This window comes from Lycorma delicatula, chromosome 6, assembly GCF_047948215.1.
Source record: "Lycorma delicatula isolate Av1 chromosome 6, ASM4794821v1, whole genome shotgun sequence".
Taxonomy (NCBI): domain Eukaryota; kingdom Metazoa; phylum Arthropoda; class Insecta; order Hemiptera; family Fulgoridae; genus Lycorma; species Lycorma delicatula.
Window position 1 is genome coordinate 68,390,191 of NC_134460.1, and position 15,283 is coordinate 68,405,473.

A 15,283-nucleotide genomic window follows, 5' to 3' on the forward strand; every position below is an offset into this window, starting at 1 on the left:
CTTGTACCAACAATGTACACTAAGAAAAAATAAGATTTAAAGGTCCTAGGTGCATGTGAAAAAACTAGGATTATTTTTAAATTAACAATGTTTAGTGTTAAAAAAAAGAGGGTCATTCACATATAAATCCAGAATTTTGCCATGTAAACTGAGGAAGAGCAGTGAATGTGGTGGGACGCTGCAGGTAGTTAGTTGGATGATATGTGTACAGCGAAGCAACTGGGCAGCCACGCTCATAGGTCATGTTCCCAAATCAGTAACAGAATGTCTGAGCAGGAGGTACCATCATCCATTTCATAACAAATTTCTCACTAACAAAGATGTCAAATCCTCTGAAAATTTTGACTTTACTCCAGGGACAGTTCAAAGATGCTACCCTGTTAAAAACTCAAATGTTTGACTGGGCAAAAAAATCTTGAAGTGGCCATGATGCAGTGGAGAACAAAAGTCATGAGTCATCCACAGCCCAATGTCAATAATGATAACATTTAGCTGTTCGTGGCCTTTTGGAAGGTGACCGCCACTGAAACTACATCAGAAGTGAACATAAGTGTTCAGAATGTGCATACAATGTTACCAGACGACACTCTTGGATGCAACAAAGTGTCAGTGAGGTGGGTTCCATGCCTTCTCACTGAAGTGTAGAGAAATGTTCAGAATGACCTCCTGCATCAGCAGCTACTAAATTGTTTTGAGGAAGGAGTGGGACCTGCTAACCACATTGTGTATTGGTGGACTACACTCCAGAAAGCAAGATAACACGTATGAAATGGTGGAAAATTAGGGATGGGGCACTGATCAAGGCCAAGAAACGTGTCAGTGGAAAAGTTCTGGCAACTGTGTTTGGGACTCAAAAGGTATGCTGCTGATCGAATTCCTGCATGAACATAAGAAATGCAGTAAATACAGCATACTACTGCCAGCTGTTGGATGATATCCGGGCTGCTTATTGCAACAAACAATTATGATTCACAACATCCTTCTTCTACACGACTACAGCAGCTCAGTGAATAAACTTGCTAAAATTCATTGGACACCTCTTGCATACACCAAACAGTCCAGAGTTGTCACTGTGTGATTTCAACATGTTTGGTTTGCTGAAAGAAATTTTAGGAGGGGAAAGATTCAAAGACAATGTCACAGTCGAGCATTATGTGCAAAATTGGTTGTTGGGGCAGCCATCTTGTTTTTTTTTTATGAGAGGATCAGGAAGCTACCATCTATCCAGTGGCGAAAATTTATTTCTGCTGAAAGAAACTATGAAGAAAACTAAGGTAATTTATTTGTAATTTTATCTAATATCAATAAAACTACATAAACAAATTCCAGTTTATGTTTGAATGAGTGGTAAATAAAAAAAATTGAAAAAATGTATTATACGCAAAAGATACATCATACTTGTTTGGATTACTTAACATATTCCCATTCAAATTCAAGCACTTGTTATATTCTGATACCAGCTCGTTTAATGCCATTTCAAAGAACAGTTTTGCCATAATACCTGTCCATTCATTGACTACATCCATGAGTTCATCAAAGCTTTTGTAGTGTTGAATAGCCAGCCAATTGAATTTTGTGACCAACGAGAATCAGATGGTGACAAATCAGAGCAGCACCATAAGGAGTACAGTCAAAAATCTGCTGCTTAAATTTGTTTAGTATTCTCTTACTGCAAGCAGCTGCATGAGCTCATTTGTAGAACACATTCCTCACTGTTAATTCAGTTTCGCACTAATAAGCTTTGTCAACATTTCACAATAAACATCTGCGGTTACTGCTGAACCTAGCTTCAAAATTCTGCCATAAAGATTCCTTTTCACTCCCTAAACACATTTGGTTCAAATTGGTTGTTTGAATTTTTTGGGCTTGTTATAAAAATCCAACTTGTATATAACAATTCCAAAGAGTGAAAAAAAAATTGAGAAAGATTTCATTAAGTTCAGTTACTGTGAAGCAGCATTTATAAAAAATGGCATGTTCAATGTTTTCAGCAAAGTCACAATGGAATGTTGACCTTTCTTCATTGTGCACATTAATTTCCCCTTCCCTGAATTTCACGCACCATTCTCACACAGAACCATCATTCATCACATTATGTGAAGTTTACTAACTTCACACTGCTGAAGAGGATCTCAACTGCAGTATATTCCTTATACTTGCAAAAAATTAATGATAGTACATATTTCACAACTAGCAGGTACCATAGTAATCACCTCCATATTTCACCACATATACTTATGCAGAATAGAACTAAATGAAGAAAGACTCTGTATGCGAGACAATATTAAGCCAATGTCTACTGTGCATGCACTATGTTGCTACGCAAACCAGTTTATTTGTAATGACCAATCGGAAGTTAATTAATACATGATCTATGTACAAAACAAATGCAGTTTCTAATCTTGGTATTCCATATTCAATCTTTGGTCCCATAATACTTCCGTAACTTAATGGATTATGAAACAGCTTTAATACAATATACCACTTTAATACAGTCAGATGACATGCAAACAAGTTTGCACTTTCTTAGTAAAGATAAATTTACATTAAGCGCATGAAAAACCAAGCAGAAATAGACTGATACTAAGTAAAAAAAAGCAACATAAGTTATACTAAATTTCAGAACATAAATCCAAGATTAGTATGCAAACACGCTGCCCACAAATTCACTAAATAAAAATATTAACAAAACATTTCTCATTACCACTGACAATTTCCTATTGTGGGACAAAAGCAATAACTTATAAAGTAGCAATTGTTGCTATGCTTTAGAAAATTACTAAAATAAACAATAAATTAAAAACACAAAATTTGTAACCAACCATCTTGAAATATTTCAGATAATGAACTATTTTGTGAGGTGCCTCATGTCAAAGATTTTATTTAAATGCATTCAATGATAATATATAAATGAAGCAAATCATCCAAATTACTGGGTTTTTATTGTTAAGTTTAATGATAATTCCAAGTTTATACAATTATAAAAAAATTTTCTATATAAAATCTATAACCCTAAAGAAAACATGAAGACATCATAACAAAAAATTCCCAACATTAAAAGAATTAAGTGATTTCCAAATTTACCACCAAAAAAAAACGGATATGCGATTTAAAAAATATTGTTAATGAGACTCTTAACTGATAATTATTCTACTCATCTTCTTATCTCCTTCTTTGTAAAACCAGGTCATTATTTGTTACACATTTAAGTAAGTAGTACAAGAATGCATGTTAATTTCTAAGTTTTATAACTTATTCTTCTCTAAAAGCTTTAAAATTTGCTTTAAAAAAACTATGGTCAGTTTTCAGAAATAAAACGCTTAGGAAAAATAAAATAAATTTTGAAAATATACTGTCCCATTTAAAATTAATTAACAAGGAAAATTTTTACAATTTAGGTGTCATTAAATCACAAGTTTTACTATACTTATAATCATTACTCATTTTTTTTATCTAAAAACAAACTTATAAAACAAAAGACATTTTAATACCTTAGCATCCATTTTTTTGTCTCCTTCATCATCAGAAACTGACTCCAGACTTCCAAGCTCTGACACATCAGATAGGTCTTCTGCATGATTCTTAAGATCTACAACAGGTTTAGTTCGATTTTTTGGCGATTCAACTTTCTTCTCAAGGGGCATTTCAGTAGATGCTCTACGACTAGGTAAGCCGAATGAAGAAATAGAGGAAATGTTACTTCTACCATCATCACTGTTGGAATCAGACAGATGACCTCCTTTCTCAGATACCAAAGGACTATTAACTCCACGATCTTCCGGAGGCGGGGACTGAGGAGAAGGAGGAGGACTGATGGTCCGAGTACACATAGATCTCATATACTCATCTGGTGATCTTATTATCCTAGGAGGTCCAGGGGACATCGGAGAAGGAGGAGATCTAGGAGATCTTCGTTCTGCTAGATATGGTGATCTTGGTTCTTCAGGTGATCTTGGTTCTTCAGGTGACCTCGGTTCTTCCGGAGATCTTATTTCATCAGGAGACCGAGGACCCTCATCTTGATCCGGAGATCTAATACCAGCATCCAGAGACCCGGGTCCTTCAACAGATCTTGGTTCATCAGGCGAGCGAGGGCTAGGAGACTGAGGAGTTCTAGGAGTAAATCTAGCTCTAGGTGACCGAGATGACCTGGATCCAGGAGAACCCATATCATCAGGTGATCTAGGAGATCTTGGGGACCTTGGATCCTTTGACGATATAGATTCATCAAGGGATCTTCGATCATCAGGTGATGGAGAACGAGGTTCATCTGGTGATCTTGGTGTCGAAGGTGTCGCTCCTAATTTGTTGTCACTTTCTGGGGAGGCTGGAGGGCTTTCAAAATGGCCAGCTATAAACAACAAATAAACAAGTACAATTCATTATTAAATAAGTAAAAAATCAGATTATTTCAAACTGATTACGTCACTTTCTGTCAAAACAAGTAACAATCTGTAACAAAACACAATATTAATTTACTGGATATTTAAAAAAAAAATATTGAAAGATAAAAAAGCATTCTTTTGTATAAAAAAAAAATTATACACAGTAATCAAAAATAATACTGTTTTATTAAATTTTAAGGCAATTACATACAGGCTATAAGTAACAACTGTAAATTGGCTTTATCATATGCTTTTCAAGTACTCAACTAAGCTCTGAAGTAATCCAAATAGGATCTATTTATATTTTTGTTAAATGCAGCACACTCCAATGCTTCTGTACACAATTTGTAAATACAAGTGTAGTAGACTACACTTGTAATTTATCTTGTAATAGACTCTAAAGTTCTAAAGTAGCGTAAAAGCTAAAACTAAAGAGCGATTATAAATGCAGTGTAAATTACAAATGCTACTGCATAAATTCTAATAATTAAGTTGGTTTTAATTTTTTTTTATGTTAACAGATTTAAATACACTTTACAACAGGCAATAAACAGTAAAAGCGCAGAAACCTGTTCTTGAGTAAATAATGTTACGAGTGAGTAGTGATATCATAAGAGTATTATGATATATACATATATAACAGAGTAAACTGTTGCAAAAGCACAAGAATGAAATTCCAGTTTCACAATCAAATAATTAATCTAAAAATTTTTATTAGTTTCCCAAAATAGCTGTTACAAAAACTGTAAGACAGTAATCAAGGATTCACATCATAAACCAACATGATTATTCCATTTTATATATTAAAACCTTAAACTATATAACTGCTCAAAGAAAATTTTACAGAAGAAAAAACTTGTGTTAAATGTTGCCAAAATATCAAAATAAGAAGTCCGAAATAGAAAAAAGCTTAATCTTCTTTCTTGTAGTGAGATACATTCTGAACAGAATCCACTTAATTGCAACAGAATGTCTAATTTAAAAGAACTTACTAAATCCAAAGTGTTTTCTTTACTATTTTTTTGAGATATCCTTAGCATACTCCACAGGTACCAATTGATAATGCTGAGTCCTACACACAATCCAGCCTTTATTTAATGTAGGGAGGAACAGCTGCCTGTTGTGGAGTGTTTCCCAACCAGACAACAAAGAAAACCTAATGAATAAAGTTTATTAAATAAAGTTGGGCTGAAGAAAGTTCATTCTTAACACCCGTTACCAAAATAACAATTTTGAAAGAACATTCCCTTTCATCTGCTCTCACCATAACAATGGTTACTGATTTATAGATTTTCTTATCCAGCTTGTGAAATCATAAATAAGTTTCATTTTAAAAATAATTATTCCTGACTGAAATTACAATTACTTGGAAAATGGCAAATGAAAATTATAATTGAAATGTAGCACAAAGAGGACAATGATGTTCACAAAAAGCAGTAAATATATGCTAAGAAAAATTACTAGTAACTTTTTAGAGAATTTTAACTGGATTTTGTATGGTAGAAAAATATATTTAAAATGAGCTGACTATTTTATTCTACTAATTTTTGAAGGTGAATTCTATCAATGATAAAAAAATTAATGTTATCACAGAATAAATTGGAGAATAAAGTGATAACTTTCTTCATTTTCAGTGTAACTGCAAAGTAACTTACAGTTACCTTATAGGAAAGATGCAATACATTTAGAACAGAGTTGAATGGCTTGCACTACATCTTACTAGTTCAATTATATGACTAAAACTTTTCATATCAACCCATCCAACATGCAGTTAGGCTATATTTTTTCATAAATTACTGAACAATGGTAAAAAAATGTTCAACTGATAAAAAAATGAAACACTTCAAGAGTTACTTTTTTCACAATATGAAACATTGTTTCATACTCAGTTTCTCCACACACACATTCAAAGCTTTATATGAATTCTTTATTCTGGTTTGCAACCAAACTATGAAACAGCAAATGAATCAATTAAATTCAGTTGCACAAACCCATTTTCTTTGTTATAAGGGCACATCAAACAAATTAATTAATTAATCAGTCTACTATTTTAAAAATGAGCTTCGAACAGTTGTTCTGACTATACCTTACATTTAATTTCTATTAAGCCACAATAAAAATTGTTTTTGTGTCCTCCAATTAAACAAATTACATTTAATAGAAACAAACCTTCTTGTGGAGATTCTGGAGGACTTTCAATACTTCTAGCTGCATGTGATATATTTTCATCGTCTGATACATCACTAGTATCATCAACAACTCTTTTCTTTGGGTGTGTTACCATCCCGCGGTGTTCCACTTCTCCATCAGAATTATCAGAATCCATGAAGCATCAAAAAAAAATCTGAAAAAGTAATTTAAAAAAAAATGAAGTAAATAAAAAAATGATTGGAATTTTTTTAACAATAAAATATCAATTTATATTATTTATAAAGAACTAACCACAATCAGCTGATACAACAAACATATATAATATGTTTATTGTACAATTTTTTCTGACAAATAAAACTTTTCCCCTGAACCAGTGAACCAGAGCTACTTTATGAAACCATCCTGTAATCGATACAAGAATAAAGAAAGTGAATTTAATGTAGCAGTTATTAATTTCAAAGAAGAAAGATAAAAATAGTTGAGAATACTAAATGAAATGAATGTATTCATTAACATAAAAAAAGTGCACTTCTACTAACAAAAAAATGCATGCATCTAATAAAAATACAAATCCATTTCATCAACAGTGTAATTTTATAAATTAAAAAAATTACGGTATAAAACTTTTAATAATAAAATAAAAACAAAAAAAAATTACTTAGAGAATGGAAATAATTTTTTTTTAAATGTTTGTTGTTAAGAAAATATTTACTATTATCTTTTCTGCTAAGAACACTATAGTTTCTATGTTAAGTACTTCTTACCTTTCTTAGCTTCATCCTTTTATCTCTTGTTGATGCATTTCAGAACCATTCCATTGTAAAACTTATTGTACTCTTAAGAGTATAACACTCTAAAACTTAAGAGTACAATAAATTTTGACAATGGGAAGGGTTCTAAAATTTTAAGAGTATAGTAAATTTTGACAATGGAATTGTTAGAACAAAGGCAAAGTACCAAACATAGAAACATAAATTTTTTTTTAATATTACATAACCCAATTTCACATTAAAATTAGTATTGAGTAATATATTTATAATTAATTACATTTTGTAGCAATGTTTTTATGTATATTTATTGTAAATATTTTACATATACACTGAAATGACAGAAAAACAATTATTTTTATAAATGCCTAAAATGTAGGTTTTTACCTTTATCTTTGTAAGGTAGGTTCTTACCTTTTTATTTTAAACCATAGAGAATAAATTCAAACCAACAATAAAAAAACTGAACATTAAAATGCAACTAAAAATTACATCATCATTAATGATAAATTATAAAAATACTAGCATCACAAAGAAACCCTCTATCACCAAACAAAATAAAGACCAAAAACTGTGGAGATTCTATTATAATACTCTTCAACAACTTAAAAATTCAACTGTATTCTCAACTTAATTACAATTTTGTTTTTTCAAAATCACCAGGATAAGTATGAAACTGAACAGAAACACTGATTTAATAAATACTCTACCAGGATACAAAAACAATCTAATTTAGAATTTTAATTATTATTTAGATGTGATATATGCAGTTAATAGCATAACACATAAGAGAGTAACTGCAAGCCTAATGGCCAAAAACAAATTTTATTTTACAACCACAGCAAAGTCCAGTTGACCGATCACTAATCATGAAAACCTTTTAATAAAAGTAACCTTAAAATAGTTCCAATTACCAACAAGAAAAAATGTTACCATCTCTAACATAAAGAAAATCTGTTCCTTATATTAATAAAAAAATGAAAAATAGACAAAAAATAGTCTACGAATGGTACACAATTCGTACCCAATATCCTTAGAATAGTACTAACAGTTGGTTTGTCAAATAATTGTTTACGTTAAAAAAAACTTGCTTTAAACCTTTAAATTTGCAATCTTTAAATTTGTAACTGCAGCACTGTAGAATACATGTTCTTGCTGAGAAAACTATACTAGTTATTATGGAACATATCTCACAACTAAGTTAATTAAATATCTGTATGATAATCATACGACAAAATTTATCTGACACTATTACCATTTGTTACATTGTAGTTTGTGATTATCATCAGGATTTTGATATTAATTCTGTTGTAGCTACTAATTTTTTAATTAATTTAGTGAAGCATTTATTTTTTCTCTTTTCAAAAAAAATCACAGTTGTCAGTTATTCTCCCTCAGTCTGTCGAACATCATTATTCCACAATTTATATAAATTTATTACTGCACATATAAAAGACTGTACTAACAAAATTTATAACTCAACTTCATGTTCATTCCTGTCTGTGTAAGATTAAGAAATTCAACCCCCCCCCCCCAAACCAACAGGTTGGTGCAATTATGATTATGTTAGACTTTAGCAAGAATAATCATAATTGTCAAATTACACCATCGTGCTGCAGGTATTATTATTTGGATTTTTTTTATATTTATTTCTAAAATTACAAGTCATTGTAGTTACTTCAGCAATGTTGAACTGTTATTGTCACCACTGTACTAATTACAATTCAGCATTGTTACGGATTTTCCTATGAATGGTTTGTTTTATCAATAAATAAAATGAACTGTGTTCAGTTTGTTTCAACATTTTGGTATTTTACCAGAACATAAACAATGTAAATGTTTATTTTGAATGACTGAGAAGGTGGCAGCGTAAGCAAAGGCAATGTCAAACTGATAAATAAATGCAACCAACAGATGGTTGCAGGGCTCTAAACTAAGCCTTGATAAAATTGTATTATTTATTTACTAATGGAGCTATGAAATGATGAAGTCTTCTCTACATTACTAAATGTAATCTTAAACATAGCTATTGAGTGGAAAAATTACCTACAAGAAGAATGCGCCAAGAAGCTTTTAAAATCAAATTGTATAATTGGTGGTCTGGGTCTGATAGCAGAGTTAACAAGTCTAGCTGTATGTAAGAAGAACAATGTCAGCAGAGTCCCTCTGACGCAATGAGTGTTCAGAGGGCTAAATATTTTATGTTCACAGTAGATAACCATTCTGCAGATATATTATTGGCAATTATAGTACAGCACAGTGAACTGGGTTCAATAATAATTTCTGAAGAGTGAGTAGCGTACAACATATGTAATTTGAATTTGAAAAGGAATTATATACAATATTGTGAACCATTTGTAGAAATTCATTGATCTACTTACGGGGTTGCACAATAGAAAAAAAAAATAAATATATATATATATATATAGAGTGCAGCCAAAAATAAAATGCATCGCAATCAGGAGTATCCAAAAGAATTTCTGGACAGCTGATATGTCAATTCTTATGGCAGAAAAAAAATTAAAATGAATGATTCCAATGAGTTTCAAGCAATTTTGGAAGATACTGTCCCGTTTAGGATACACAATAAATACTAGAGTTCATTTGAGTATTCAGTGTTTCAAACATTATTACCTCAGTTTCAGCTTTCATTAATTTCTATTTAATCATTTCTATTTGCATATTTTTTATTATTATTTTTTTAAATATAAAGTAACAAAGAATTTTTTAAATATTTTTCCTGAAATGTTATTGCAATTTTCTCCTAGAAATATGCACAAAATAAATGGGAAACGATAGCCAAAATCATTGATGAGCAATAACTAAGCTGCCTCTCACTATAGATTTCTTGGAAAGCATTTAAATCAGTGATCTGCAGTTATCACATCATAACTCCAGATTTAATCATTTAACGTTTAGGTAAAAAAAAATATGTAGTATATCAGCATGCTGTAATGTAACTGTTTTTGTATAATTATAATTATTAATACTTCAGTATTATTCTAATTTGTACAACATAATTTGTACTAGGAGATTCATAGAATAACACATCAAATAAAGAGAAAATTCTTCTCAATTTTTATATTCTTCCTTCACCATCAGATCAAACAAAAGAAAAGCAATTTCAGAGTTTTTCTGTGGCTGTGACACCATACCAATTTTTCTCACTCTTTTTTTCTGTTAATTTTATGTGAAAGACAGATAACCATTTCAAACAATTATTGTTGGTACTTGCAGTTCCAACCAACCATTCTGTTATGGTTGCTTCTGTAAGCAAAACAACAGTTCCAACCTCATTAGTCTAGTCCCATGTCTTGGCCATCTCTTTTTTCATAACGCCTTCACTTCTTGTAATGTCAAGAGTGAGCATAGTTGTTCTTATGGTCATCCTGTCTACAATCACTACCATTAGTTGTTTTTATCCAACTTCTTAATTACTGTACTTCATTCAGATAACACTTATGGATATAATTTTGTTTATATTTTATGATACCCAGTAACAATAATAATCAATAATCACTCTTTTATCATTTGAAAAAAATTATCACTACATTTTCATGTAATATTTTAACAAAAAAAATTAAGGTACTTAATCACAAAAAGGAGTTATTTTCAACATTACAACTGGTAATTGTGAACACAGACCATAATGGCTGCAAATACATGTATTTGCAGTCACTTCTTAAAACTAACAAACTATAATAATTTCCAATCCTTTACACAAAAGTTAATGAACGTGAAATCGTTTGACAAATTAACAGGATGATGTATCTAAAACAGATCCAAATTATCTGTTTTAAAGGTTACAATTTATATACCCTTAAATAACAAATAAAAAAGTGGTATTGGCATCTTGACAACAGAAAACTAAAGCTAAATTCAAAAATTGTAATATATTCTGATATTGAAATTTAAAACAAAGCAGTAGACTTAAAAACACATATCTAAAAATTACATTAGTGTAGGCCTTCCAGGTTTCTTCAAAATTTAACTAACCAATAATTAAATTTAAACGCAAATTAGGTGAACGCCCAACAAATTAAATTTCAAGTTGTTTTCCAGTGTGGATAACTACACAATCATTACTCTTACCGCTTATGTGTCGAGCTGAGGTCAACAAATCCCACTTTACCTGAACACTCGTCCGTCAACCTGGAGTCAACATTCATTTGAACTGTTTGAACTCACATGTCGAGTACTTGTCAACAAATTACTTGTGTTAAATATTTGCTGCTATCTATCATGAATAAAAGAACTATTTCTATAGCATCTGTAAGAAGTACTACGAAAAGAATATTATTTATGTGGCAGTGTCACCTTCAAAACAAACCAGTCTGAGAAAATGACATTGACAAATTTCATGACAAACAATGTTCTGCATTATTTGTCTGAAGAAAGTGATAGTGATTTTGAAGTAGATATTAATAATGAAAGTGCTAGGGATGAGTCTAACAGAGAAAATACCAAATACGGAAAAGATGATGTTGGACATGTTGCAAACTGGCAAATAATTGTTTTACCATGGAGACACCGGCAAGAAAATGATTCCGATTTACCGAAATTTCCTTACAGGGCGATCAGTAGTTTTGTAGGGCATGGCAATAACCCTGAAACTGCATTAGATTACTAAACCTATTTTTTAAAGATCAGTTATTTACATCGATTGTTAATGAAACTAACGATTATGTGAAGGTGAAAATTCAATGTAAAACTCCCTTACAAAGCTGTGTTTATTTGGTCATTTTGGAAAGATGTGACTGTGAAATGAAAGCTTTTATGAAAGCCATTACCAACATGGGACTAAATCCAAAAATAGAAATCAAAGAGTATTTTAGTGATGAGTGGTTAGATAAACATCCATTTTTCAAATGTGTGTTCACAGGACAGATTTATACAAATTTTTTTGAACCTACATCTTTCAACCCATACAGAAGCTGTAGGCCTTCCATCTAGAAGTTCACGGTAAAAAAAATTAGTGATACATTTAGATAAAAAATTTAGGGAGTATTATATACAAAGTCAAAATCTAAGTCTAGATGAAAGCACTTAGGCTTCAAAGGGCGTGTTGTTTTCAAGTGCTACAATAAACTGAAACCTACAAAATGGGGTTTTCGTGTTTATGTACTTTGTGACTCTACAAATGGATATATTTGTGCTCTTGAGCCACACTTTAGTCACTACAACACAATCACCGATTGGGCCTGATCTGTTCACATCCAGAATAGTCCCTTGAGCTTGTGACTAAGTTTTGCAGTCTACATATGAAACAGGCATTCATGTTTTTACAGACAGGTTCTACACAAGTTATGAACTGGCTGTTGAACTCTTTTTTTACTTTTTCTTGTTTAGCCTCTGGGAATTACTATTCAGATATTACTTCAGAGGATGAATGAGGACGATATATATAAGGGTAAATGAAGTGTAGTCTTGTACAGTCTCAATTCAACCATTCCTGAGATGTGTGGTTAATTGAAACCATACCACAAAAGAACACCAGCATTCACGATCTAGTATTCAAATCCATAAAAAAATAACTTGAACACTGGAACTCTCGACTTTCCAAATCAGTTGATTTACGAAAACGTGTTCATCACTAGACCAACTCAATGGGTTAAGAACTGGCTGTTGAACTTAGAAAATCTAAAGTTCACCTAACCCGTAGTTCAATTAAAACCTGCTGTCACAAAATCACTAAGACTAGGTGACACTGTTTCTATGGAGCAGTAAGACATTTTATGCATGGCTTGGCATGACAAATGTATCACAGCCATGTTTTCCATCTACCATGACAACTCCTTTGAAAATGTAATAAGAAAAAGGAAAGGGGAAATTCAAGAGACAGTTCGAAAGCCTAAGGTTATATGTAGTTATAACAAGGTTATGGATGTTGCTGATCACTACATCTCCTCCTATTCATTCACTAGGGTCAAAGTGGTGGAGGAAAATGTTTTTTGGCTTCTGGAAACATCCACAGTGAATGCCTATCTTCTTTTTAAATTGAAAAATCCAAATGTTGCTCATAAGACATTCAGAAAACAATTATTAACACAGCTGGTAGGTGATGTGCTAAGAACACCCAGAACAGAAAATGAGGGCAGCCATCTACATCAGACCAAGAAGCATGCCTGATTTTTAAGCTACATCTTCTGTTTCCAAATGCTCAAGGCAAAACTAAAGACTGCAAGGTCTGCAGTGATCGTAAAGCGAAAGGAGGATGACGGGAAACCGTTCACTACTGCAAAACCTGCAAATCCTGGATTATGCTTCAATAAGTAGCACACATTTAAAAATGACCGATAATTGTATGTTAAATTGTTTTCAGTTATTTTAAGATGTCCACGATTTATATTTACTACCAGTCATAGGTTAATTCCTATAGAAGGGAAAAACAAATTGGTTCTATGAAAGAGTGCATAAAACAGTCAAATTAATTACAAGTTATGTGCGACTGCAGCGGGAAAAAAAAATCAAGCGGAAAGGGTTAAAAATTGAAATAATTAAATTTTCACAACAAAAGGATTAACATAGACATTTATAAAATATTATGCAGTTTTCTAAACAAGAAAATTTCTTTCTGATATACATCCAGACACAGCAATACAAAAATATAAGAATAAATATCTGTAAAACTATAAAGGTGCCATTAAAAATTCTATATTTGCTAAATAAATCTAATAATTACATTAATTATATGAATACTTTAAGTCAACCTATTTCTTAACCTAGTTCCCAAATTTATGAGTGGTGTCTAGACAATTCAGCAAAACACACTTTAATGAAAACTCGCATTAAAAAGTAAATGTGGCCAAATTGTAAGAAGAAAGTAGACAACATAACACTCTTAACTGAAAACTATGACAGCTCTAAAAGACGTAAATAGCTTGGCAATTCACAATGCAAATTGCATAAAGCAAAAGGAAATATCATTTTAAAGGGAGGTGACCCTTAGCTAAGGTTAAAGGTGGCTTGTACCTATTTAAAATAAGGGAAATTTGGATTGCCCTATTGAAACTAAAATCCATTCAAAATCATACAGAACTGTAAAACAAACTATTGTAACAAAGTGGCTCGTAACGGGCTTTTTTTAAAGATTTGCCCACATTGAAAAGCACTTGAATCGGTCTGAATCCATTTTTCTTAAAAAATGAGCACAAGGTTTGGCTTCTGGCTTCCTCTTTTTCAACCAAAACTTTTTCATTCTCTTCACTCTTGTTGCCCTTTGCTCATCAGTCGTGGTGTATGGTTTCTGTTAAATGTTTTCAGTTTAAGCCTTATGTCCTTGTTTTTCAGAATTCTCTTCCCTTGTCTTTCCCCAACCTGTTCCATTATTATGCCCAATTTTTCCAAATCATCTTGGATCTCGTTCAAAGAGATCAAAGATGTTGTTTTTGGTCTATTCAAGAGTAGTAGTAGAGTTGCTTTGTGAGCTGAATTTCTAGTAGTCCTGCTATATGGCTAAAAATGCAACTCTTCTTTTCCACACTTTAACCACTATTGATTCACTTTCCTTGCATACCACCTTGTTGGCTAGGATTCGCCACTGTCCTTTTATTTAGTGTTTTTTGTTGATTGTTCTGATGATTCTTCTGTCTGCCTTTTGTAGTGTTATCAGTTGTAGATCTGGTGTTTAATTCGAATAGTGTTTCACAGGCATAGGTTGCTTCATGTTTAACTACAGAGCTATAGTGTTTGAATTTGGTGTTTATCGTAAAAGATTTCTTCTAGTAGGTGGGCCAGTGATTTGTTGAGTTTGTTTCTGTTTAGTTGTTTTGCTTTAAGATCTCTTGTTTAGGTTAAGATCTCTCCAAGGTACTTGAATCAGTTTACAATATTTTCTTGTTTTTCAGCAAGATTGATGGGGTTTGGTTGTGATGGTTATCATTATTTCCATTTTCTCAAATGAGATTTTTAGTCCAATCTTTGCTGCTATTCTCAAGTGGTCTTCAATTTTAAATTCAGCCTCTTCTACACTGTTTGAGA

General features: G+C 31.8%; 1 protein-coding gene across 4 annotated transcripts in view; it reads right to left on the reverse strand.

Annotated features, from left to right (window-relative positions):
- LOC142327109 (uncharacterized) overlaps positions 1–15,283 on the reverse strand; it is a 79,701-nt gene that overhangs the window by 55,344 nt on the left and 9,074 nt on the right. For all 4 annotated transcript variants that reach the window (XM_075369972.1, XM_075369971.1, XM_075369969.1 and 1 more), the window contains exons 2-3: positions 6,555–6,729; positions 3,492–4,351 (exon numbers count right to left, since the gene is read on the reverse strand). In XM_075369972.1, the coding sequence (XP_075226087.1) occupies positions 3,492–4,351; positions 6,555–6,711 (1,017 nt within the window). In that variant the 5' untranslated portion in view covers positions 6,712–6,729. The remainder of the gene's footprint in view (positions 1–3,491; positions 4,352–6,554; positions 6,730–15,283) is intronic.